Source organism: Megalops cyprinoides, chromosome 21 (genome assembly GCF_013368585.1).
Source record: "Megalops cyprinoides isolate fMegCyp1 chromosome 21, fMegCyp1.pri, whole genome shotgun sequence".
In the NCBI taxonomy this organism is placed as follows: Eukaryota; Metazoa; Chordata; class Actinopteri; order Elopiformes; family Megalopidae; genus Megalops; species Megalops cyprinoides.
Window position 1 is genome coordinate 16,354,109 of NC_050603.1, and position 27,397 is coordinate 16,381,505.

Sequence of the window (27,397 nt, forward strand, 5' to 3'; positions counted from 1 at the left end):
AATTATATACACAGTATGTAATCAACTAAATTAAACACATATTATGCATTTACAATTGTTTATTCAGCATGGTCTCATTAAAAACATCTATTTATTGTGCATGAGAGGTAGTCTGCGTTATTACGAGCCATTCATTCATTATTCCTTTTGGTATCCTGAAAATGACTCTCGTAATTTCTTGGGTTGATGACTGGGAGCCCAGAGCGGCGGAACAAACTGCTGGGGATCCGGGTGGGTGGGTCGGCCACGGTGTCCTCGTCTCACTGCACTCAGGCACGCTTTGATTCGCCAGGCACCTGAAAGGTGCACCAATGACACCAGCAGAGCGGCGCCTGTCTTCCAATGGGCACCCACTCCACCATAGTGCGGTGCACGACTTGCAGTGAGGAAAGCTCTGGGTGTGTGTGAGTGCATCTGAGGATTGCAACTGTCTCGACTCAAGACTCAAGAGGTTGCTGCAGCGAGACGAGCCTAGTACACAATTAGCGATTCAGAAACAGGGTTGCTTAAAGGGGGGACACAAAAAACTGTTGGGTTCACAATGGCAACTTTGTAATGCTAGTTAAATGATCATAAGCAGTGAGGCACTGTAGTAAGAGACATTTAAACAACAGGTTGCAGGATCACACCTAAGATCTAAGCCTTGAGCAATGTGTTTAAACTGAAGTGCTTCAGTGAATATTAAGCTGTGATAACAGATAATGTGATCAGCAGGTGGTATAAGTTAAAGAGGAAAAAGATACAGAAACTCAGGAAAAATTACATTTACATTTGCAGAGAGGCCTTCCTCCAAAGATGTTAAAATACATTATATTGTATCTAGCTGTGTCTGCCACTTTGAAAAAAAACTGCTGTGAAACAGCGTCCTCTTGTGGTAAAATAGGTAACTGTTCTGTGAGGCTTATATGACGGACCACGTAGAAAAACCTGCTAAAACTTGTGCCTGCAAGCCTGACCCTCAAAAGATACAGTTGCTGGTCTTTGGCCTTTCAAATGTCAACGACTTAATTTCATGTTAGTCCTCATTTTAGACCTCCACACGTAGCACATTGCTGTTGGTCGAAAGCCACACCTAATATCCCAAATAACGAAACACTTTTAACTGTAACTTTCAACTGGGTTCACTCATCTCATTTTTGAGCATAGGCCAGGACTGTACACAGTATATATGTGCACCAACATATTAAAAAGTACACAGAAGAAAATGAGGGAAGTCATATTAAGTTTTTATTCATAACTTGCAAAGAACAGTATTTAAAATTCCTGAAGGTATAATGCTATCGTTTTAATGTGTTTTTAACACAAGGTTCATTTAAAGTTTTTTCTTCCTCCAATTCTATTTTTCATGAAAAAGTTCACAATTTATCTTATTGCATACTTACTGTTTAGGATGCACAAGAAGCGTAATTTCCTTGGTAGAGAAAAGAGGTAAAACCCGTAATTTAAACCAACGTACAGTGATGGGCATAACTGCTGTCGCTAAATACATTCAAAAAGAGAAATTCAAGTTATCGGCGATGAGTGCATACATACAAAGAGCATCGGCTGATGAATTCCTTGCTGGAATATTTAGTAAAAACACTTGCACGAATGTTTCATGTGCTTCACATATATAGATGCAAGCCCTAACATAATGTGTTGTATCATTTCAGCCCAGGCCACATCGATTCAAAGGACCCTTTTGTGATGCCCGTTTTAAAATATCAGTGCAAACTGTCTTTGCGGTTCAGGGCTCAGCAGACTAGCAGACTTCATCCATCCCACAGCAGAGCAAGCTACATTAATCAGGCACAATTGCTTTTAGTCGGCATCGACACTCCATCCCTCTGATTACAATTGCACTCGAAGACCCTCACAATATGGCTGCCCTACAAAGGCCTGCAAGGCCACCAAAACAACAAGGACCCTGCTGAATATGTTATTTTTTCGTGTGATGGCAACTGACTTTGATAGTAAATACGTTGGCATTTTATTAGCCCGTAATGAGTAATCTATGACATCTGAGCTAATTTTAGCTATAGCTGAGGGGTGGAGAGAGATGCAGAGCTACGCAGAGGAGAAGGATCAGAGCCGGTGTCTGGTTCTAAAAATGAGAAAAGGAGTATGTACACTGCTGTTCTGGTACGTGCATATTAAACCACCTGGGAGCATCTGAGCAGTGTGAGGAACTCCATTTCTTCAGTTACGTTCCGGAGCTGTTTCTGCCACAGCTTTCAGGGACGTGCGCGTGTCAACCGTGTGACTCGACCCGGGAATAAAAGTGCTTTTACAGGCGTGTGTCTGAACTCCAAAGCTCTCGGACATTCAGAGGAATACTTCAAAGGAAAGGTACCACACATTCTTACACAAGGGCACTCCCTCCTGATCTACCATGTGCTACAATGGCGTCTGAGAATACATCACGGTACTGGACTATATGAGAGGGGGGGGGTGTTGGGGGGGAATGGCTTTTATACAAAAGGATCTGTACAAAGAGCATTTCTAACAGGCACAGAGCTGAGTGGTCATTGGAAGAATAAAGAGCACAGTCCAAAAATCTGCAGGGTACCAGGGGAGGACAGGGGGTGGGTCCGTCACTTGAGGCTAGTTTGTTTGGGCAGCTTGGAGGCAAGGATGATCTCGGCACCCTGGGGCCCCGGGCCCTTCATGGCCATGCTGGCCCCGACCATGGCCGGGTAGGTGCGGTTGCGGCGCAGTCCGCTCAGGGGCCCCAGCATGGGGGCGGGGCCGGCCACGCCAGCCACGCCCAGGCGCCTCACCTTGTCCACGAGGTTGAGGTTGAAGACGCTGACGTCGGTCTGGCTCTCACAGTCGGCGCGGCCCCGCGACTCCGCCGCCACCTCCCGCAGGATGGAGCGCGCCGGCTTGGAGGCCAGGAAGTTGTCGTAGGGCGGGCCGGAGGTCTGGAACTCGAAGGGGGCATTGGCGCAGGCGCCAGCCGGCGGGGCCTGGCTGGTGGGCGAGTTGGGAGGGGTGGAGGGGAGGGTGTCGGGGGCCCGGGGGGCGGAGGAGGAGGAGCTTCGGGGCAGGAGTCCGCCGCCGGCCCGGTCCCAGCTCTGAGGGTGGTACACAGCCGCGGAGATCCCCCTCTCCTGAAGGAGGCGCACCAGCCCCAGGGAGGTGCTGGTGGTCTTGGTGGAGTCTCGCAGGTTGGTGGAGGACTCGGCCAGGCTGAGGCGGCGTGGTGTGCAGGGTGTGGCTGCAGGAGTGGACCGCAGGCTGCTGGTCATAACGCATGAGGCCGTGGGCCCTGTGTTAAGGCTGGGATCACATGAGGGGAGAGAGGAAAGAAGTGGAGGCACATGGGATTAAACTACAGCAGGATTACACTTCATATAAAACCTCACTTCCTGTGCATAGATCGATATTGATGATGTTGTCTTGTATTTTTTTAATACAAGAATTCTTGAAATTCCAGGACTCTTCAAGAAAAAAAAACTAAACAAGAAACATTAACTTTTTACACATATTCATGACTATATGCTTTTATCACAGTACACACCACACAGTATAGCTCTAAACTATTTAAAGTAAAATTATAGATATGTCATTTCTCATATTTATGACTCCAGATACATACAGTAAAGAGGTTAAATAATCTATTTTTGCTCTCAAAATGCCAATGTTTATTAAGGATACTATCAGCAAGTACGTCTCTCAGTTTAGGTATGCTACCATACTAGCCACTATTTTGGTGCCATAACAGACCCACCTATCTACAAAGTATAGCTTGCTTCCATATATAATATCCAGGTAAATAATAAGTAAGTAGTAAGTAATAATTTGACAATATGTCGATTTAAAAGGAACTGATGTTATGCTTGATTAGGTTATGAGTGTGAGAGTTACACTTTCCATGTAATTTAACAAAAGCTACTGACAAACACCCATTATGTTACACACAACTGCGTACAGATATGCCTAGTTGTTAAAAAAAAAAAAGCCGAAAGGAGTTATTTCATCATCAGAGCGGCTGACCGCTCAGTCTGATCTATGAAATGAGGTTAGATCGGGTGACGGGTGAACCGGAGAGGGGTTAGACTGCTTACAGTCTCTCTGCACTGTTAGCCTGGAATAAGCGCTCCCCCACCACCTCCTGCACAGCAAAGCAATGACTGGATCTCACCCCTAGCGTGAATCAGTGGCTCTGACCATCTAAGTCAGAATAACATGACACAGCGCTCCCTCCTCTTCCTTGTCACATGACCTAGAAAGAGCCCGTGAACATTCAGATCTTACTGGTGTCCGCCCAGCACTCAGTGTGCTCTGAATATGGCTGTACCATTGTTCCAATGTCAAAGCAATATTGTGAGGATGTTTTGTTTTAGCTCTGCCTGCATCCATCCAGTGTGACAAAAAAAAAAACACCCATTTCTTTTTGGCAAAATCTCTGAAACATAACATAGTGCAGTATAAAAGAGCATTGTATACTAGAACTGTATTACGTTTATAGTTACATGAATACTAGAATTGTATTATATTTACTAAAATTGTATTATGTTTATAGCTATAGCTATGTTTGAGTGGATGTCCCTTGAGTTCCTCTTTTGACTCAGAAGTAAAAAGAAAATTGGTAGCAATCCTGGAATAACTCATTTATTGTTATGTCAGGTAAAGTATTAATGAATAAATTCACTGTGAGTGCATGGCTGTAAGACCAGCCATGCCATTTACAAAAAGGAGGAAAAAGTACTGCTCCAAACACTCCAATCCTACAGATGTTTCCAAATGCCTTTCCTCACGCAAACCCTCCTTCCCCAGGACTGAGGGTATAGGGGCACTTACCTGGGCGTGACCCGGGTCAGCTCATCCGTGGGGTGCAGGATGCGACAGGTGGTGAAGGTGTAGGTAGAGTTGGTGTGAGACATACATTTACCAGGGTAATGCACTGCACAGACCACAGAGCATAAGAAAACACAGAGAACAGAAAACGCTTTAAAAACAGGTCTCCAAAACACTCACAGGAGTTTTTATAGCTGCGTAAAAGCAGGATTAGCTTCAGTAAACAATTACGTCTGCCTGCAGTAGGTAGCCATATATGTATATGGAAAAATGAAAAAAAAAAGACTGCATTGCTGTGATATTTAGGGACAAGTACTGTGTAGAGCGAATGTAGACCAACAGCACAAAAAATAAAGCACAGAAAGTTTGTTGATTAACGTTGCTCTGCTGGTAGTCTTTTGAACTTCGTTTATGTATGTCTGTTCTGAAATGGCCACTAGAGGAAGACATTTCACACCTCTGTGGTTCTAGGGTAGGGCAGGCTTACTTGGAGCGTCAAGATTGCCAGGGTGGTTGTTGTTGAGGCTGCTGGAGGACGAGGAACAGGAGGAGGTGCGGCTGCGGCAGAGCGGAGGGCCAGAGCCAGAGGTAGGAAGGTTCTGGAAGAACTGCTCATCTGGCTCGTCCTCCTCGAAGTCGGTGAACTGGTACACCTCCTCCAGGTCCAGCTCCAGCGGTCGGAAGCCTTTGGGGACGACGCCCGGCCGGGAGTCCAGGATGCCACCCAGGTTGGGCTGGGCCAGCTGCTGCCAGTGGTGCAGAGTCACCGAGCCTGTCCCGAAACAGGGTGACAGAAGGACAAAGGCATCATGTAGACTTTAGGGCATACTGCTTTTTACTCAGACTCAATTTGCACTCTTATATGATTGGCCCAGCTATATCACATGGTGCCTTTAGACCAATCCGAAGTGTCAGTGAAGAGACATAACATCCATAACACATAGGCCTAACAGTGGTAGGTAAGGTAAGATGAGGTAAACTCTTTCACTGCAAATCACTTTGAGTTACATACAAGGAATAGGCAATAAAAGCTGATTCATATCATGAGTCATGAAGGCTCTTAAAGTCATTGCTGAAAGTATTCAATAAAGTTTCAGATTTCTTTAATGGGCTAATGGGCTATAAATGGTACAAGATACACATGGGAAAAAAACCAAGACATTTGCTTTCAGTAACAATACAGATAAGAATCATTCTCTGTGACCACGAGTTCCCATTATTTATTGCATTGGATGAGTACTGTATGCTTGGGGTCCCACTCAAAACAGATTTATATTTTCTCATGACTTTTTTAATTATATTTTCAGCATAGCTTTTCAAGAAGGTTTTTATTTAAAGTTCATTATTTTAATTCATTAAGTGAAATTCGAATACAAGAGGGTTATGTTGAAATTGATATTGCAGAGGAAATGCTTTCAGCTTCTTTCGTGTACATGCAGACACTCACTTGTGAATGCTACTGGCAGTGAGTACTACTATCTAATGATAGTAGCTGTTATGTACAGGCCAATGAGTTTTCTAGTTTGTCAGTACATTGCTACTGTTTATGTTACATTTCCTCAAAACACCAGGATTGCAAAATAGATTTCTCTCATTTAATGGCATTTCCTTTTGAACACATAGAAGTTTGATGTATTGTATTTTATTGATTCTAAAATCTATTTTTGAACAGAGACAATGTAAAACTTTGGCACTCAAAAGGTTAGGCGTAGGACAGACATGACAAGAAGTAGAGAGAGTGAAACAAAAAGAAAGGGTGAGACAATGAATTTTATTGGAGAAAAATATCAAAACTAAAAAAAGGAATTATAAGGTTAAGAATGGCAAAGCAGAGAAAAGTAGACGTTAGAAAGTGAGATACAGAAATGCAAGATGGACACAAGCTAAAAAAAAGAATGTCAGTGAAAAGAAACATGAAAAGAAAAAGAGACAGAGTGACAGAGTGGTCTCTTGAGGTGTTTTCCTAACCTGTGGAGCACTGGAAGGGAGACAACATAGTCCTTACAACTCAGAGAAAATTTACAATCCCTCTCTGCTCTCTAAAAGGTCCAAATGAATACAGACTAATTTCATGAGTTGAGCTTAACTACCTGCATATATTATTTGTGTACAAAAATTAACAATGAGAATTTATATATTGTAACATCTGGTATTTATCTTTTGCCAGCAGAAGGGAACAGAAGAACTATAAGGAACTATAAAGACAAGCAACAGAGTCCTATACAGCAAGAGACTGCAGTGCAGTCATTTTTCAAAAATGACAGGAGGTGCCAGCAGGTGGCAGTAAAAACCATGAAACACTCATGGCATGTTAAAATAGTTTGATCTTGGTTTCAGCAGATTCAGCACCAACGTTAACCCTACCCTTATATAACATTGTTTCACAACTGCTTTATAGCAATTAAGCTGCAGTTATTCACACTCTGGTTTATAAACACCAGCTAATGACACTGCACATTTTGCAGTTGGGTATGGGACATCATAGGAGCAAAACACCTATTAACCTGACAAAATGTTACAAAATACTACACATTATTAATTAGATAGGATTATTTCATAGAATTATTATCTACTCAGACTGACGGAAACACATTTCTTGAAATACTTGCATTTGGAATGATTAATTTAAAATGCATTTCATAACTGATAATGATGTTATATTTTTAGTCAAATGCATAGCCTGAGTATATGCAGTTCTACTGTACTGTACTGTACGGTAGTTTTATCTGAACAGAGAGCTTCCATTGCATTAAAAACCAGAAATTAAACATCTGATACGTGTTTGAACCTAATTCTTTTAGCCTTTATGCGGAGCCAACACGTGAACGATGTGCCTGCTTAAAGGCATCCTGGCACTGTGTTTTTTTTTTTTTTTAAAGGTGAGCTTTAAGTGACCTTGAACCAGCAGCGCGGCTGCGGGTCACGGAAGTACGAGTGGTGCGTGGACACGCCCCTGGACTTCCTGTGGTGCATGAGGGAGCAGACGGAGCGAAAGAGGCGGGCGGAGAGGGGGCGGGCCCTGCGCCGGTCACCTTCCAGCGGCTTGACGATCTGGAGCTTGTCGGGCAGATAGGAGCGGCTGACCACGGAGAAGCCGGAGAGGCCGGAGAGGCCGGAGAAGCCGGAGTGCTGGGTGCCCAGGGACATGATGCTGTCGGAGGGAGTGAGGGCGCCGCTGCGCAGCTCGCCGGTCTCCGACAGCTCGCGCAGCTTGCGCTCGCGGTCCTCCTCGAAGAAACGTCGCTCGCTCAGGTAGTTCTCCCGCCGCAGGGAGAGCCGCCGCAGCGCCAGCTCCAGGTCGCGGGAGCCGGGCGCGCCCGGGGTGCCCGGCTTCTTGTTGGAGTCGTCCGCGCTGGCGCCCGAACAGAAAGGCAAGGAAACGGGCCAAAAAAAAAGAGAGACACCAAGTCAACAAATTCAGCCAGAGAAAATAACCTTGTCCAGCTTAACAAGCTGATGTCACATTTGTGTGAAAAAGATTTCTTCTTTCTTCCCTTGTTAGACTACTACAGTAGTGGGACAGCTGTGTAGCATGGTGGTAAGGAGTAGAGCTCATAACCAAAAGGTTTCTGGGTCGATTCCACAGTGGGGCACTGCTGTTGTACCCTTGGACAAGGTACTTAACCCAGAATTGCCTCAGGATATATCCAGCTGCATAACATGTAAAAAATTGTAACCTATGTAAGTCACTCTGGATAAGAGTGTCTACTAAATGGTAAGGCATAGCACAACAAATTAAATCTGGTATTTTGTCACAGTTACCCTTCAAATGGGAAATGGCTGACAAGTGATGGCTTTAAACTCTGTCTGTGGAGGAATCAGGGGGGGGTGGTCATGGAACACAGCAGGGGGAGGGACACCTGCCCACCTGCTCTCCGGAGACTCCAGGATGATGCTGCTGGAGCGGTTGTCGAGGACGACGTTGCTGACGTTGCTGGGGTAGCGGCCGGAGCGGGGGGTGCTCGCACCACTGGAGAGGGCGGAGCTCAGCGAGGAGAAGGACTGGTTCGAACCCGGGATGTTCGCCACCGACGGGGTGTGGCGACGCTGCTTCACGATCTGGTTGATGTTCTTCACCGTCTCAAACACGCGTCTGTGGTGGGTCCTGCCAGATGAGACATGAGACAATGAATTTCTCCCATACGTACCAGCAGGTGGCAGTGTGACTCACTGCTGTTTCAGACTCAGAATGATGGCAGTGTGATTGAGTTACAGCAACACCAGTGTGAGACTCACTTCTGCTCCTCCACATCTGGGTCTTCCATCTGCATCTCCTTTCTCATGGTGCCTTCAATCTCAGCTGCCAACGAGTCCTGGAACACAGACAGGGACTCTCACTGTTATCATCCATTTGTCACATGACAAATGTGAAAAAATATTTGCACCGGGGCCAATCACAATTATGTTACACTACAGTATTCACACCACCCCAGTAACAGACACAGGACTCCCACGACTATTAGCAAGGTATCCATACTACCCCAGTAACAGAAACAGGACTCTCACCATTGTTTTCCACTGTATCCACCCTAGCAACAGACACAAGACTTTCACCACTGTTACCATGGTGTCCACATTACCTCAGTAAAAGACATGACCTTTACCACCATACCCAAATATTTTTGTAAGAGAAAATGTCACACAGCCGCAGTGGCATGAGCTCCCGGCTCACCCACCATGGGGAAGAGGCCGAGGGGGTGGAAGCGCCGGGGCGTGCTGTTGGGGAATGCTCTATTCCTCAGGTTCTTCAGTTCCTCCTGAGCCTCATGGAGCATCTCCAAACACTCAGCGTACTTCTCCTCCAGCTCCCTCAGCTGTTTGAGACAGAGAGAGAGAGAGGGCCCAAATAATACACTTTCAATCAGACTGAAAATTTTTAAAAAATGTGAAACACATCTGGACCACTGGGATAAAAATCTCTGTAACAGAAAAAAGACAGAAAGCACACACAGGCAGAATACCCAGCAGAGACGGGTCCCGACCAAATACAGCCTTAATGAGCACAACTGGCCACTGAAAAATGGCAACACAGACCTAGCTAGCCAGAGAGGACAGGCTCTGTGGTCATGTAGAGTAAGGGAGGAAGGGACATAGACACACTTTCTTCTACAGTGTCACAAAAACTGATTAACTGGGAGATAATGTTTCTTTCCCCTGTTCAGTTCATACATATAGCTGACCCAGAAAAGATGCCAGTCATAGGGGGAGAGAGACACAGAGTCCCAGTAGTGGTCAAAATTGTCATCACCTCTCACAGCTTGAGGAACAGCCATCCACTGCTGTTAGTTTCTCATAGTCTTTTCTGTAGTGTATTTATTATTTTTGAATTCTGGATATGAATGTTCGTTTTAGCTTTAGTAGAACTGAATTGATCTGAATTAAATTGAATTAAACTGAATTGAACTTAACTGAATTGGACTGAATCACACCCGTTTATTTGAGCTGAACTGAACTGAATTGAATTGGTTTGGCTTGAACTGAGCTGAGGGGGAAGGAGAGAGAGACAGAGAGGGAGAGAGGGAGAGAGACAACACGACTGCTGTAGAGACAAAGATACATTGCTTTGGCAGCGGCAAATGCTCTTTGTGCCAATGAGCATCTTTGGATTTGAATAAAAGTGAGCTACGGAGGCAGGAAGAGTGGGGGTTGACATGAGGGAGAGACGCACACACAGACAAGCACCTTTGAATTAGATTACGTAAAAAAAATGTAAATGTGACTGCATTCAGCTGTTTTATAACAGCAGCTATGAGTCAAACCCTGAATCCCCTATTCTTTTCGTATTGCAGGGATTATGAAAGTGGTTGAAAACCTCTTCGGGGAAGAGGGTGATCCCCACACAGCCATCCCAAACAGGAATCCTCCGATGCGTCATCACTTACCTCAGCAGTGAGCTGGCGCTGAGCATCTTTGGCTGCCCCCAAATGTTGAGTGAGTTCCTCATTTTCAACCGCGTACTACGGGGGAGAAAGGCGGTTCATACGTCCAAACAAACGAATTTTTACAGACTGGAAACAAACAAACCAATACCCAAGCTGACAGATGGCGGCTTTCGGGCGTCAAATGGTTGTGATCACAAAATGTGACCAGTTTTTGCCAAACGCATTTTGGTAATATATTCGAACGCACCATGTTTGCGTTCACCTTTACCGAATCAGGTACCATCATCACGTTATCATTCACTTAGGCTAATCGGGCGAACCAACCCCTAATCACATGACCAGGGTGAGGCGGCAGGCGGCTCTCACCGATTTGGACCTCTTCTGCAGGTCAACGATCTGGGACAGGAGGTGCGTGATCTCCTCCTGTTGCCGGGCTGCGTCCTCCGTCTTCTTGGCCAGCTCCTCTGAGATGGTTGAGATCTGGAGGCTGGACTCTCCTGCGTGCCACAGAAGCAGACACGACAAGAGAATATGGTCAGGGCCACCGATTGGCTGTTCCACAGAGCAATATCATTGGTGATGACTGGATTGCCAGGTAAATATGTGCGAGGTGCTGCTTTTGAGGATGACCAAACAGGTGCAGCTAAAAAGTGCTCAGGTTTTAAAAACTGCTATAGTACATTGAAAATCCCAATATAATAAGAATATAGTTACTGTACACTTTGTTATTGTACAACAGTTATCCAAACAAAAACCAAATGAGCAATTTTAGCCACAATACTGAGTCATCTTTTAATAGCTTTGACATTGCTTCAGTTGAAGGGACTAAAACAATCTTTTTTTTTTCATCTCAATGCATTGAATTATATTTTACAGAGTACTTCTAACTAACCACATCCTGCAAAACCAAGGAACTTCATCTTAAATCCCAACCTGTCCCTGGTCCCAGACGTGATTGCCCAGCCAACACATTTTCACAACGTGACAAATGCAAGCCCTACACACTTTGCATTTCTGACACGTTGAATAGACGTTGCGCAAACACTGTACTCACTGAGCTCTTTTACACAGTCATTCACCAGCTGCTGTTCCTTCTCTTCGTACGTGATGGTCTCCGTCTTCAGGTGACATGCCTGTCAACAGAGACATGAACGAATCAAACAATGGTGGAACTCGGTCACACTCGCTCTCACTCAAGTCCCCCAGACTCCTTTCTCACCTTCACATGGAGTCACACATTGTATCTCAAGTGCTCCTGGGTCAAACATCCCTACAAGGGCAGCATTGTATTATAAACTACCGACCTGGACATTCAGAGCTCTAATCACTTGGAATTGAGGCCTTTCCTTGTAATTGGCACTAACAGAATACACAAATGAACACTGCACAATTTGCCCTGACTCTACTGTGGCTTCCTCACTGGGACACAATCACTGCAAAAATACCTCTGATCTCAGGATGAGGTTCTCCTCTTCCAGCTCTTTAAGCTTCCTCTGCAGGGAATCCAGGGGGAAGTAACTGGGCACAGAAGTCATGGACTTGTTCCGTCGTAATCTGCCAGAACAAAAAGAAACAGGAACCGGCATAGTGAGTGACAGGAGAATAATTTTGGAAATAGGCCTGAACGCACTGCTTTAGTAATGGAGTTCACCATTACTAAAACAGGCACGATCGTCATGTTGACAGGAAAAGATGCTACAAGCAACAGCATCAGCCCGACAGAGGAAGCAGAGCCAGGAGGGGGCAGCGGTGAGACGCAGAAGCGTATAAACAGACACGGAAGAGATGTGTGTGGGGGGAGGTGGTGAAGGCCGTGGGGGTGGGACGGGAGGAGTGAATGCAGGAGGAACGGAGAGGCAGGGGGAGAAAGGCAGAGCGCTCACGGAGTGGAGCTGGCGGAGTCCCCCTCGCTCTCCTCCGCTGTGCTGGTGTAGAACTGGAGCAGCTCATCCTTCATGGAGAGCTCGTGCCGCAGCTGCGAGACCTGCGGGGGGGCGGAGGGACGGACACAATGAGGTCGCGAGGGGGAGAGGGGCGGCCCTCTGGCCCCTCCCACCCCTTTAGGCCACACCCTCGGTCTCACCTCGTCACGAATGATCCCCACGCGCTCCTCCAGGTACTCATTCTGCTCCGTGAGGGTCCGGTTCTTCTTCAGGAGCGACTGGCCGATCCGAGCGGCCAGCTCCAAATCCCGCTCTTTCTGCCAGACACACACAAAAGGGGGTGTCTTGGTTAGGGGACCAGAAGGGAATGAAAATGTCACACGTAACTGGGCAGCAGTGTTGGTGTAGTGGTAAGGAGCAGAGCTCATAACCAAAAGGTTGCTGGTTCTAATCCCTGCTAGGCCACTGCTATTGTACCCTTGGCCAAAGTACCCCAGAGTACCCACAAATGCCTCAGTAAATATCCAGCTGTATTAATGGATAACATGTAACAACTGTAGCCAATGTAAGTCACTAAGCATCTGCTAAATGACAATAATGTGATGTAATGTAACTGGGGGGACACACAATCTTTCAGTGTCCGGAGCAGGACTGGTTATGGAATTGCCAGGAGTCTGACATTGAGATGGCAGGTTGGGGAGTTCAGTTTGCAAAACAGTGTGATTTACCACTCCCCAATGCTGTTACCGAAAGGGCACTCCAACTACTCGTGTGGCGTTTTTCTTTTGATGCAACCTTACCTCTTCAAGCAGACGTGTGACAGCATCTATGTCATTGTACGTCTTGGTCATCTGGCCGACTCGTTCAGCACATAGCACTGCGAGAGACACAGAGGAAAAGAGGTGTGTTACACCTCGCTGCTTGTGTGACACGGCTTTTTATACAGAGGTGTATATTAGTTACAGAGGGGAGCCTGAGGGGTTCTGCCTAAGGCTGACATACAGAGAGCAAGAGTTTAGGCAGATCTGAAACAGCAGCGCTATCACTGTGCCAATCACACGCTGAAGCTGAGACGACATCAGCGCCTGTCACATTCGCCCCTGCGGACGGGACTACCCCCGCCCGTTCCCATGGTGATACACCCCGGATGCACCTCCACCAAGTCACCCCACATCAGATCAAAAATGTATTGCTCTAAGAACAGGATCAGTAATCGTGCTGGAAGAACACTAGAGATTCAACAGCCTTAATATTTGCATGGTTTGGGAGCTTTACCGTTTGAGGCTTGGGCATGTTGAAACTGAGTTATTTTTCTATTAAGCTACTAAATGATTGCCATAATACTGCACAGAAACACTGCAACTTACTTGCCAGGTCTAACAGTGCACTTCATCAATGCAGGTCTTCAATAAATCAAAGGCAGACATGTTGAGCAAGCCTGAAGTACTGACCTTCAGTGCTGTTCCCATCCCTCAGGCTGCTCTGACTGTATTTATGGCAGGTGACACAGAAGGTTCATCATCCCTTCAAAACTGAACAGATGTTCTCAGCAAAAGACCTAAATGGATATGGGTAAAGTGTTTAACTAGCTCTTCTCTCTCACTCAAAACCCCAGCAAACTCCCCTACCAAGAAAGGGGAGATGTTTTTCACCTCAGTATTTACTGCATTTATGCATGTTGAATCTAATCGTATTTGACTTCCTTTGGGATTACAATAAAACCAAAATTCAGTGGTCCCTTTTCCAAATATTCAGAAAAAATCATTGAAATGCATTTGGATCTCTGTACCTTAAGCACTTGACGAATGTTCAGTGCATTTCAAATCTTGCTGTAAAGAAAAACAGTCAATGTATAGAGCATATGTTGTTGTGGAGGCTGTAGATGAGGTGGTAAACACTTCATCTTCAATGGAAGTGGCAAAGCTCAAGGGAGCAGGCTGGTAATGAGGGTACAAGCGACCAGCCATCGCTGGGAGTTCGAGCGGAAAATCTAAAGCACCTTGTTCTTTGTTCTGTTCTCACTGAAGAAACTAATTCAGTCAGATATTATACGCAGAGCACACATTTGGATGAGAATCATTAGACAGCAGATCATAACGCTAAATGGACGCCCATATGAAGCACTGCGAGGTTTCTTGACTTGTCATTAGTCATCTCAAGACTACAATTCCCAGCAGCCCCCGTTGCTTCTGTCTGGAGAGCGGTCCAATCTTCAGACCACTTTGCCGTAACTTGAGAGGAGCCCAGAGGAGGGCACCTGACAGCGAGCATCAGTTACAGCCTTGGCGAGTAAACCGAAGACGCCGGTGACACTGAACACCAGAGAGACGACTGCCTGGCGAAGCACCGTGACACTGACAGAGGACGATGTAAAGACAACAGACTGCGGGTTCACTAAAGTCCACACCCCGAGCGAGAACTAAAGACTAAATTAGGTGACATGGATGGGCCTGCCCTGAGAGGCCATGGCTGTATGCCGTACACGCCGTAGAGAACATTGATCACGTTGCATACCAGTGTTCCACAGGGCCAGCCAGAGTGATCGATATCCCCCCCCCCCCCCCCAGCACCCCATGCAACACAAAGCGATGCTTCATCACAGCCAGGCGTGTCGTTATGAAGCATCCTGTCAGCCTGCATGCCTCTCATCTCATTCGCACAGTTTGGGGCTGACACCTCCCAAACACGGCACCCTCGTCTTTCACCACATCAGCAGGGGGAAGCCTTTAAGCAGAGCACACCAGAGGTGCACTGTGCGTTCGAGGGCGGGGGGGGTGACATTTTCCATGGAACTCATAAGAGATACAATATGGGAGCGGGGGGGGGGCACGGGGGAGTGTTTAGCACAACACGAGGTATAGCTCAATGCTAACATCCACTTCTGTATTTAAATCGCTAACTGCAAAAACAAAACGGTAACGATTTCCTTTTCAACTGCTCCGTGGGAATGATTTCAGATCTGTGCCGTCTTCCACCATCAATTCGTTTTTATTAAGCGGAAGCTTACTTACTGCCCAATTCTTACACTGTGCACTACAAATAGCATCCAATCAATACTTCATATGGATTTTGCTTCCAAAAACATATGTAGATTAGACAGGATTCAATTTGAGATGTGTGTGAAATGTTAGAATAACATGGGAACAACAATCAGAAAATCAGATTACATCTTCTAAACAATAAAAATATTGTTTAAAAGAAGTCATGCAGCCAATCTCAACCCATCCTCTAAAGCTGACCAAATTAATAATTTGATAAGTTTTGGTTTTAAAGGATCCTGCAGTTGGTGCCTGACTCCACAGCAAGTCCTACAGTTATTCAAAACTTCTATGCGCTGATATCATTAAAGCCTTCGAAAAGCACAGGTGCGCTTTAGACTTTTTCAGAAGTGAAAACCAAATTTGGATATTTAAAGGTTTGCTACGCAGGGCTTATTACCTGGGATCCCACACTGGGATCACGTGGCAACTCTGCGTTATACAGACATTCATTGCTAAACAGTCATGCTCACTCCACGTCAATGAAGTGTGACATAATCAAACCACAACGTGTCATGTACGGAGGGGGGCTGCCCACTGCTACAGCACAGCCAGGACGTTGTATGAATTCATTCTCACTTCACCCTGCTCTAATTGGGAGCTGAGAAGCAGGGCCTCACCTTGGACTGATCTCTTACTCTCCAGATATCCCAGAAACACAGCCGCTGGCACCATGCGCAGCCCTCCTTTTAGAAATCAGAATCAATTCTACGTCACCTTCTTAGAGTGCCTGTCTGCAAAGCTGCCCCACAACTCTGCCAGCACCAGAGGCGGTTCTTTCATCAGATATTCACTGTAATGACTAAGAGCTGAAACCCTCTTCCAGAAAAGCAGTGTCCTTCACTGCTAAAGCCACAATCATGTAACTTCAGAGCTTGACAAACTTTGCCACAACCTACACACACACGCACACACACACACACACACACACACACACACACACACACACACACACAGGAGAAGAAGCATGGCCACAGGACAACGTACAACTGCTAACGCACTCTTGGGACCGGAGGTAGGAAGCACTGTGCGGCAGCCCAGGGACCCTGGGAGTGATGCTCGCACACACACACGGACTCGATCACAAACGCTCTCACTCTGCCTCAACACCAGCAGCCTCTTTTCCCCCTCTTTCATAACAGCCGAGGCAAGCGTCTTTACCATCGGTGCACTCCTCATAGTACCAGTCGAGGTCGTAGTAATCTGCCTCCGAGAATCTCTGCATCTTCAGTGTCCTTCGGAAAAGGGGCTCCTGTCAGATCCAGCGTGCCTCATGCCTTTTGTCACACTAACAGTCCCTGTGGCATGGAGTCGCATCCCTGGCACCTCAGTCCCAGTATGGGAGGCAGACTAAGGGAGGGGAGGGACCCAGGAAAAAAATAAAACTCTGAACAAAACTATTGGTTGTCGAGGGAGGTGGGTGTGGCTATTGACTCAGGGATCGGCAGCTCTGTTGAGTCAAGGCTGGACCGCCCAGCAGAGGAAGGGGGGGAGGGAGGAGAGAGAACCAATCAAACAGCACAGCATCACAGATAGCCCCGCCTCCCTGCGAGATTTCACCAACAACCACCCGCCCCTACCACCGCCGCCGCCGCCACCCCCCTTTCCCTGCTCTCGTTCTGGCTCCCTCTCTCTCTCTCCGAGGACACGGCCCATCCTTCTCTCTATCTGGTTGCCATGGAGACTGGCTCAGAGCTGAGACATATAAATATAAGCCACTCCTTTCAACTTTCAGCGAGCAGTTTACTTTTGGCTGGATTTGCAGTGTGTGCAGTAACGAGCGGAGGGAGCGGGATGAAATAGCACATGTTGGAAATGTAAGGAGGTTGCATCATTTACGTTACATTCACGCCACAGCCAGACCGCTGACAAAGGCACTTTCTTTTTCCAGTGCAGCCGCTGGAGCTGAAGCTGCGGGGCAGGTGTAATCATCCGTGGCTACCAGACGTGTGAACATTAATATTTTCAGCAAGGGCAGATTCAGATCCTATTAAATATTATGAGTCTGTCTCACCAGGAACATGAAAAGTACTGCATCTGAAGAAGTCTCACATCTGACAGTCTCGCTAGCAGCTTCATGTGTGTTTTTTTCCTGACTGATTATACAACACTGGTCACGCTTGGCTTTGGTGTTCCTGCTCCATTATCAGTCGACCTTACCTAAAATAGAGCAGCTGAATATAAACAGCTACTAGCCACCGAGAACATGGGTTATGTTGTGTGCGTCATTAACACTAGGCTATGAAGCATCAGACAGCAGCCTATTGGCTTCATCGCACCACGGGGAAGGGAGAGGTGAAAGGAGGGAGCAGGGTGGACGTGGCAGGGCAGGGGGAAGGGAGGGGCGGGGCAGGGCTGAGGACGGACAGTCTGCATACAGCCATCTATCTGTCCATCGCTACGAGTGTGCAGAACTGAGGATGCCCACTCACACATGCACACGGCATGCTTCACCTTCCTTCCCCCTCTTGCATCATCCATTTTGGCTCGGGTCTGAATGGTGTCTCTAATTACCATACACTGAGATGTTCGATTGCTCCTCCTCAATGCGTGTCAGCCTCTGGAAAGCTACCAGTGCACACTGGCTTCCTATAAACACGCTTTTTTGTACTGATAGACCCAATGAAAAAATATTCACAAAACTTTACAAGCAATATCTATCTGTCTGTCCACCTATGAATTCATAAATAGCCTGGCCTGTTCTCATACATTTAAACCATTTTATTTGTAAACTGTATAACATTTGTAAAACACATAACGTTCATCATCAATATCACAAGGATCTGCTCTGAACCAGAGGGCAAACAAATTGGTACAACAGTTTGGCTCAACACAGTACATTGGTTTTTAATGGTTCTAGTGATGTTTTAGCAGAACCTGCCATTTTTCAAATTATGCTCAGACAAGCTCCTGTGCTAGTCACTGCAGGGAGCAACGAAAGGACAAGTCTGTGAACAGGTCCTGTCAAGGACATGAAACCCTTATTCTAACTAGCAGCACAGGGACAGAAATAGCACTTCTAATGCTCAGCAGCCATTTCATGTCTTACTAGAATCAGATGAACCTAATTAGCAGAAATCAGCTGTTGGAGGTTTTCCATGTCAGGTTAGAGTGATTGATTCTGAATGGTTAAAACTGCTATGAACCCAGAATGGCAAAAACTGCTATGAACCCAGGATTAAAAACTCATCATGTAGTTCAAACAGGATACAAAAACAAATACCAAGAAAATATTTGGCAATCTAGCAGATATTTATCAATAAATGAAATGACATTCAGCGGTCCTAACATCCAAAAAAAGGTAACTGTGTACTTCCAGTAAGACAGCACCAGACAATTGTGAAGTAACAGGGCCACGGAGCAATACATCATTGATTCCAACGCAGACAATTCAGCTCACCGTGATCACATTACTGCAATGTTATATCTGCATTACGGGCCTGCTGGAAGCAGACAGGGAGAGCAGGACTTACAGAAGTACTTCAGCGTCTCGTCGATCTGCTCTGTGGTGAGGTCGAGGCTGACGTCCGGGGGGATGAGCGGCGTTTGGAGCCAGTCGTCGTGGTCATACCCGTATATGGTGTCCGCTCTCAGCCTGTAGTGGGGCAGCTGCTCCTCCAGGAGACTGATGATTTCCACCTCCGGAAGATCAGTGCTGTTACACACATCTGTGAGAGAGAAACACGACAGAGATTCAGTACTGTTACACACATCTGTGAAAAAGAAATATGACCAAAATTCAGTCTTGGTATACACATCTGTGAGAGACAAATATAACAGAGATTCAGCCTTGTTATACACATCTGTGAGAGAGAAATATAATAGAGATTCAGCCTTGTTACACACATCTGTGAGAGAGAAATATGAAGGAAAGTCAGTACCGTTACACACATCTGTGAGAGACAAATAAGGAAAATGATCAGTATTGCTACACATATCTGTGTGAGAGGCATGACAGCAGATTGACTGTGCTCACACATTGGTGAGAGAGACAATTTATATCCAAAAAGGTCAAAACAAAGAGGCAAATATGAAAGAGAATCAGTGCCATTACACATGTATGTGAAAGAGTCCAGAGAAAAAAGATGATGGGTGTTGTTACATCTGCGGGAGAGAAAAAGAACAGAGGATCAGAGAACAAGAGACAGAGAAGACAGAATCACAACTGAGAAAGACAGAAAGGGGGACCAGGGAAATAGAGATGCAAGTCTGGATCAAGATGTGTGCAAGATGCTTTTTGCCTGCCAGGAATCGCAGCTGCACTGCGCAGACAATGCCCTCAGATTAAAGGAAGCAAACAAATCCCTGTCATTAAGGTAATGATGGAGGATGTTAGTGCAGTCTTACTCATTCACCACAGTGATGGGGACAGCTCCAAATAGCCCCTTTTCCCTTCACAAAAACACCATTAAGCGTCATTACCCTGTCCAGACATAGGCAGATTAAAAAAGCTATTTGTTTCATTAGCCCCAAACATAACCTTTACAACCACAGTCTTCAGTTCATTGAGTTTGTAAGGCTGGAACCTATTATTTAACTGATGATTTGAGTGGTAATTTCAAATTATGTGGTCTACATTAATTCAGCTTCTATACTGAAATATAATAGTTACTTACAGAGTGTGTCATATAAACATACCACATATACTCAGATATCTCTATCAAAGATAAGGAAGGTTCAGTATTTTTTGGCTAAACATTAAGGCAAATGAGAGAGCCAGAATGACCTTGCACTTATGTTGTGCATTCCAAGACATCCAAATGCAACACAACATAATTTTGTAAACAACTGTAACATTGATTAGCACATTTTATTAAGACTGTAAAATGTAAAGGCTTTATGTGATTCGTGCAAAATTTTGAGGGAGCTGCACATTTCAACTGTCCACAAACTGACGTCACAAGGGCAATGAGGTCCCTATTTTCATGGTCTACTGGCAATATTGGTCAGCTCTCCCATTTGCAACCAGCAATGCTCACATGAAAAGGACACAGATGTGACAAAGACATCACCTTGTGACAAAACTGCACCCACTGCAGTGCACATCTCACTGTGTAATACAGGCACATTACACAGTTTTATAGCTCTACCTGTCTTCTTTTGGGGCAACTTACTGCTGTTCTCCACAAGAAACCTCCATTTAAAAGAAATCGAAAGGATATATTGATTCTAATTTATAACGCTCTTTTAATGTCCTACTTCACCGTATGCCAATGTATAAAAATTAACAGCAAATGACACAAGATTCACAGATCTTGACACAGGCTGAAGAGTCCAAACTGCGTCATAGCTGTGTGTGTGTGTGTGATGGGGAGGAGACGGGGGTGTGGGCGTGGCAGACGGAGCAATAACCTCCAACAGCACGCAGCGCCGCTGTCTGGCGCCGACTCGTGGTGCGGCCGCCCCTCATCTGGCTTTTTCTGACCGGGAGCTGCGCCAGGGAAAAGGGCACAGACAGAGCCCACGGCATTCGGACTCTGCCAAGACGTGCCCGGCATGCCAGCGGTGGAGGCAGTCACGCGGGCTCGCAGCTTCACCACCCCCCCCCCCCCCCCCCCCCCCGCTTAGACAGCGTCTGCTTACTGCCGGGCCAGCAAGCAGGCCAGCCTCGCCACTCACTGTCCTGTGCCTCTGAGCCCGGGGGGGTCACTATGGGTCAATACAGTGCGTGAACAACACGTCGAAACAACACGTCGAAAATACGACCCCACATTTTGACCCACTTACTGATAACTAATTGGAAGCATAGTGTTAGTATTTAGAGTTGTTTTTTGGGTGTATTGGGGTTGGAGTTCTGTTAGTACGTGAATGCTTTGATTTAAACCAGGCCTATGGTATAAATGAAGTATTTCTTCAAAAGATCATAGCTGAAGGACCTTCAAGGACCTGAAGTACCAAAAGCTTTTAAGGACAACAAAGGCACTGAATCTCATGAGAGTAGTTCTGTTATTCAACTACCTACAAAGATCAGATATAAGTTCCTCTGCTTCGAAACACAGATATCGTTGAGAGCAATAAAATGAATATTAACCATTTTCGTATAATTTGACACACACGGTCTGTAAACCACCAAGCCATTCCCTTAATGTAAACTAAAGAGTTTAACATATTAGACGTAAATGGTAACTATAAGATGGCCAAAAGTCCCAATCTATTTGGCTGAAAAACTTTGATTTCTTTCCAAACTGTATTTACAGTCATAATACTCTCATTTCAGTTTCACGTGTAATCCAAGATGCTGACTCTCCAGGAGGGAACTGAAGTGGTGAAATTGCATCTGGGGGGGAGGAAGTCTTATGGAGAAATTCACACTTTCTCAGAAATAAACAGGACCTTTATGACCACCCTGCATACGTTTGACCATTTCATGATCTTGATAGTGCAGCTTCACCTAAACTCCACAAGGGGGAGCAACATCTCCATGGAATGCTTCCTTTCATGCAATTTGCTGAGGGACATACGGTGACATTGCAAATTATTCATGATATTAAATAATAAATAAGTTCATCACATTTACTTAGCACAACAGTTAATCAAATAATGGATTTTATTACCACCATAAAAAAGAGATTGTTTGTTTTCTTTTTTATTTTTTATGTTTCACAGTTTAAGGAAATGGCCAAGAGCTGCAACGGCATGGTCTCTGGCTCAAAGTCAGTCTGTAGAACACATTAACACCACGGTAACTGATCTAAGATCAGTGGGGAGAAGTACAGAAGCAAGAACAGAAACTAGCGGCACTGCTGATATCTACAGTTCTCCGGACCACATATTTTTTAGAGGAATGCAGATAAAAATGTATTTTTTCTACTGTTCTTGCACTGGCTAAGATAAAACCTTAGTACACAAAAAGCTTTGAGTGTGTGCATATGTGTGTGTGGGTATGTGTATGTATGTACATTATGGAGGCCATCTTGAATCAGCAGTACTCAGGATAAGCCAGGTGCGCAGTAAAAGCATGACTCACAGTAGTAGAGTGTGCCATGATTTAACCCCAAATCCTGTACGACTCTCCAGGAGGGAGAGGAATGATTAATTCATTCCAAAAAGAGGGTGACGACCGCTGTAACCAGGTGTTACACTGTTTCCACTGAACTGCTAAAACTTCTGCCCCAGTCCAGTCAGAGCGCGCAGAGAGAGAGAGGGAGAGTGACTGAGAGAAGGGGGTGGGGCAAACGTACCTGTGATGGTCCCGGCGTCTCTGTAGACGATGTCGCCCGGCGCCTCGTCCGACGACACGGCCTCGCTCACATATTGCTCCTCGTGGGCGGGCTCTTTCCACTGACCGCAGGGTTCCGAGGGGGCTGTTGAGGGACGGCGCGGATCTGAGACGTCCAGCTTGGCAGCTTTTCACAGGAGGAGGGCACCGCGTGCCATGGGCGAGGGCCCCACACCCGCGTCCTCACAAAGCACCTGGGGACAGTGAAAGACAGAGAGGGGAATCACACGCCCGTACAACCATATGAATTTCAGAGCTAAAGAACTGGGAGCGAGGCGAACTCAGCCCAATTACAGCTGTATGCGACAAACTAATCCACATCATATGCAAATCCATTAAGCAGCATTAAAATAAGTGAAAATCAGATCATTCCAATCCTTGACAAAATTACAGGATTAATTCCATCAGACTGACACAGCTAAATATATACATTCGCATTATACACACACTCACACACACACACACACACACACACACACACACACACACACACACACACACACACACACACACTCACACACACATAAACAGATTGACCACAGGCGCCATGTTACCAATGCTGCCAGACAGAGCACTTAATCAATCAGTCTAAAAACACCTACGTTTCACAGCATGCATTGCTAAGTCTTGTAAGTGATTGGATATTATGATTTCACTAGACAGGAGTGGCTCAGTGTTTCAGACCAGCAGTGTAGCATTCTAAGAAGAGTTTCCCCTTCTGCACAGGCCAAGTTATGTCTGTTGGGGGAGTGTTCTAAACCCCTGACCGTATTTCTGCCAGGGAGGGATATATTCTGTAAGCCTGCCAAATCTTCTAAAGCAGGCAACTCCAAATCCAAGAATCAATCAAATTTTAATTCAGCCTAGCACCCCTCATGACAAAATGGCTGCTCCGAGCCTCACCGAACACAGAGCAGGGCACAGCTGCAAAGTGACACAAGAATACAGGTAAGATAAAGTAGGATAAAGGAGCATTTAAACAGACTCAAGGCCGAACATCTCCTCCGGAGTGCGTGGTTGGTTGATTCTGATCGCACGGAGGATGGGGAGAGGCAGGGTCTGTCCACTGTTTAAGCTGCGCAGCAGAATCTGCTGCAGAATACCTGTCCCCCCGTCCCTTTACTCTGCATCTGCCGCTTCCAAAAAGCAGCAATGAATCATGATATACCAGCCATAAAGCAGCAGTGCTGGAACTACGCCATCTGGCTACAGGTTCAACATCCAGGGTAAAGCACTGCTGTTATGCCCTTTCACCTTCACTGATTTACTCACCAGTCAAAACATACCTGTATAATTACTGTATATGCAGAGCATACAATGTATATACAAGTATACAGTGCATACAAAGTAGAGTCATTTACAAAGTGTACAGTACCTGTCAAAAGTTTGGACACATCTGCTCATAGAAGGGATTTTCTTTATTTTTACTGTTTTCCACATTTTATAGTAACAGTAAAGACATTAAAACTATTAAAACATTAAAATAATAAGACATGACATTTTAATAAGACATTAAAACACCACAAATGGCACTATGCAGTGACCAAAAAAGTGTTAAACAAATCAAAACGATTTTATACTTTAGATTCTTCAAAGTAGCCAAAAAATTTTTTAAAAATTTTGTGGAAAGAAATTCATGCATAGGCATCAACTTCACTATTTATATTTGTATAAGATACAAAGCATTTAAGCATATGTCTTTAGCTCAAAATGACTTTGAATGCATGCTTCCCATTATCTTAATCAGGTGTGTCCAAACTTTTGACTGGTACTGTATGTGTAATCCTTGAATTGTACCCTGTGTAATTTGCCCCTTGCCAAGGCAGTCTACTGGGCAAATAAATAATAACAATTATTTCTGACAATATTGCACAACAACAAATGCATATGGTCCCGTTAAAACAGTCTTCCATATCATTTGCCTAAAACAATAAGGACAATGATGCAAAGCCTTACTTGAGAAATAGCGGGGAAATGAACACCTGCACTTGCACTAAATATAACAGTGCAGACCTTACCGGAACCCTGCAATTACATTTTACCTACTGAGAGCAATTTGGTAATGAAGTCTTAAATAAAACAGCTTGTACAGGTCAGATTAGGATTAAGGCTAAAAATACATTCATATATGAAATGGCAACATTTGAGAAGAGTCTGTTTCTGGATGAACAAGCCCGTAAGCATCAGAGCTGAATTAAAGAGCGTGTCCTTTTTAAATCAGGTTTTACAAAGTGAATGTTTTTAGCAAGTGCTTTATTTTAAACACAGCAATCCCTGGACATGAACATATTTAAGTAAGAACAAAAATGAATGAAAGGGTAATATATAACTGCACCAGTTTGTCATTTTCATGGTTATCCATAATTTTCTGACTCCATATTCCACAACCAGATGATGACACTGAAGTGCGTTTCAAAGCTCACCCCCACCTTTTCTCCCAGGCCAAAGAACAAGATACGAAAAGGTTAAAGCATGGATGAGAGCTGAGAATAAGCTGGTATCAAGCACTGGTCTGACCTTCGCATGGTGGCTTTCAATCTAATTTTGATGCAGTGGTCAAATTTTAAGCCACTGTCCACGATAACACCAAGTTTTCCAATTAAGGTCAGAATTTAAATTAAACCGAGTGGTTTTTCGACACATTTCACACATCTACAAAGACTAATTTCAGTTTTTTTTTTTAACATTCATATCTATAACTTTATGTCATTAAAGCAGCTTTGCAATGAGAGTACTCAGAGTAGACTCTGAATCTGTTTTTGAATGCTATCCACATCCACAGTTTATAGCCTAGTCTGATAAAAAGTGATCCCATTAAAAAAAAAAAAAATTGCACCGCCCTTGCGGTGCCCTCTCCTCTCGATGTGTGAGAGGGATGCATTAAATTACAAGGCAGGATCACGGTCAGCCGGTATCGCCGTTTAAATATAGACCCAGACACAGAATTGGAGGCGAGGAAGAGGCCACAAAATAGGCCCGCCCCTCTCTGATTCTCACAGATAACTGTTTTTTTTTTTTTTCCACAGAGCTCTCTGCAATAATAGGCAGGATTTCATGATCTCACTTTGTGCTGATCCTGCAGATTGCGCGTGCACAACCCGAGCTCCGCGTCCTCATTGGCCGGCGCTGCAGTGCCTCGACAGCAGACTGCAGTTGTCAGTCACAGCATTAGCAACACTGCTTTTGTGGACACCATACTAGGAGGAGACTGAGTGCAGTGATGGGGTCCTGTTCATTATCTTTGACCTTGCCAACGGCCATTTTCGAAAAGGCACTACATCAAGTAGTGTTTCCCAGTCATCTTATGTGCTGGGCAACCAAGTCTGAGTCCTTGAATATAGTGTCTGGCCCAGATCCAGCCCACACCTCGACATACTGCTGCACCGAAGTACTCAGGGAGCATTCCACATGAGAAATGCACTCATTGATGAAACAGGGAGGGAACCTCAGAGAGACAGGTGGCTCCAGTCTCTCCCCCTACGCTTACACATCCATTCCTTTTCCCTCCCTGGAGATAACAGCACAGATTAAAGCGGGATCCTGTTTCAGGAGTGAGTTCAGCGTCTTCTGGATGCTGTCCAGTCTGATCACCCTAACTGCAGGAAGCACCACCGGCCCTTTTCACATCTCAGAGGACTAGGTTTAGAAAAAATGGTGTTTTCAGGACCACTTGCCATAGGGTGCAAAATGGGGATCAGGAAACCAAAGTCGTGTGAACCAAATCATGAAACCTTAACTGTCAACCAACACGGCACACTAAATATCAGTGTATTGTGGTTAAGTGGTCATTTTATCAAATGCTCCATTTTAATCAGATTTCTAATCTTTTACTGTTTTATAATCTTCCATTCCAGCTCCAGGTTTTGTAACTTCCAACAGGAAAAGTGTTGTATGGCATAGTATGCTTCTGATATTGCAAGCTTTTCCATGCTCTTACACATTGCCTGTGAGTACTACTCACTTACCAGGGTTATATTTCATGCTAGCCAATAAACTCAAACCATAAAAGAGTCTGAAGATGGGCTAGCTGTCCCTGACTCCATTAGGGCTGCACCACCGTCCCTGCAGCCCATTTGCTTTGCCTGAAGCGCATCCGATGGCAATGTAGCAGGTGAAACAAATCAATCCATACATTATGGTTATTGCAACAGACGGTGTTATCGAGGCTATTCAACAAACTGGAATAGAGCTACAATAGGGCTGATAATGCAATGCATAATTGATCCAGGGCTGTGATAGGGTCTCTGACAAGTCAAGTTCTCGTTCTAATGCATGTGTGAAGATTTATACAACTCCCCTTCCATCATGTGGCGAGTTCTCCCTGTTGATTCCCAGACACAAGAATATGATCAGTTATTAGATATGGGAATCACTGGGACAGTCCAACTGGATGGAGTAAGCCATTATACTAATGTATTCAAAAAGCTGGCTTTCCTAGAGCAGTAGTGGCCGCCAAAAATATTGTTTGAAGAGGTCTGCACTTGCAGCTGGTACATAGATATGTAAATTTTGAGTCTGTGATATTACTTTCAGTGTGACTGACTCTGCTCTTATCTGGTTGATCTTCACAGTCTTTCACTGTAGGATACACAT

At 45.2% G+C, this 27,397-nt stretch overlaps 1 protein-coding gene across 2 annotated transcripts; it reads right to left on the reverse strand.

Annotated features, from left to right (window-relative positions):
• Positions 1-1,469: 1,469 nt before the first annotated feature.
• Positions 1,470-22,909, reverse strand: LOC118796500 (trafficking kinesin-binding protein 1-like). Of its 2 annotated transcripts, XM_036555417.1 has the most exons (16): positions 22,767-22,909; positions 19,059-19,253; positions 13,348-13,424; positions 12,748-12,864; positions 12,548-12,648; positions 12,110-12,218; positions 11,719-11,797; positions 11,031-11,161; positions 10,665-10,739; positions 9,459-9,596; positions 9,019-9,095; positions 8,651-8,887; positions 7,815-8,134; positions 5,270-5,554; positions 4,786-4,888; positions 1,470-3,261 (listed from the first exon to the last, which is right to left on the reverse strand). In XM_036555417.1, the coding sequence occupies exons 3-16, from the start codon at positions 13,396-13,398 to the stop codon at positions 2,574-2,576; spliced, it is 2,511 nt and encodes an 836-aa protein (XP_036411310.1). In that variant the 5' UTR covers positions 13,399-13,424; positions 19,059-19,253; positions 22,767-22,909; the 3' UTR covers positions 1,470-2,573. The 2 variants fall into 2 exon arrangements, with proteins under 2 accessions (XP_036411310.1, XP_036411308.1); XM_036555415.1 differs by lacking the exons at positions 19,059-19,253; positions 22,767-22,909 and adding an exon at positions 16,747-16,853.
• Positions 22,910-27,397: the final 4,488 nt, after the last annotated feature.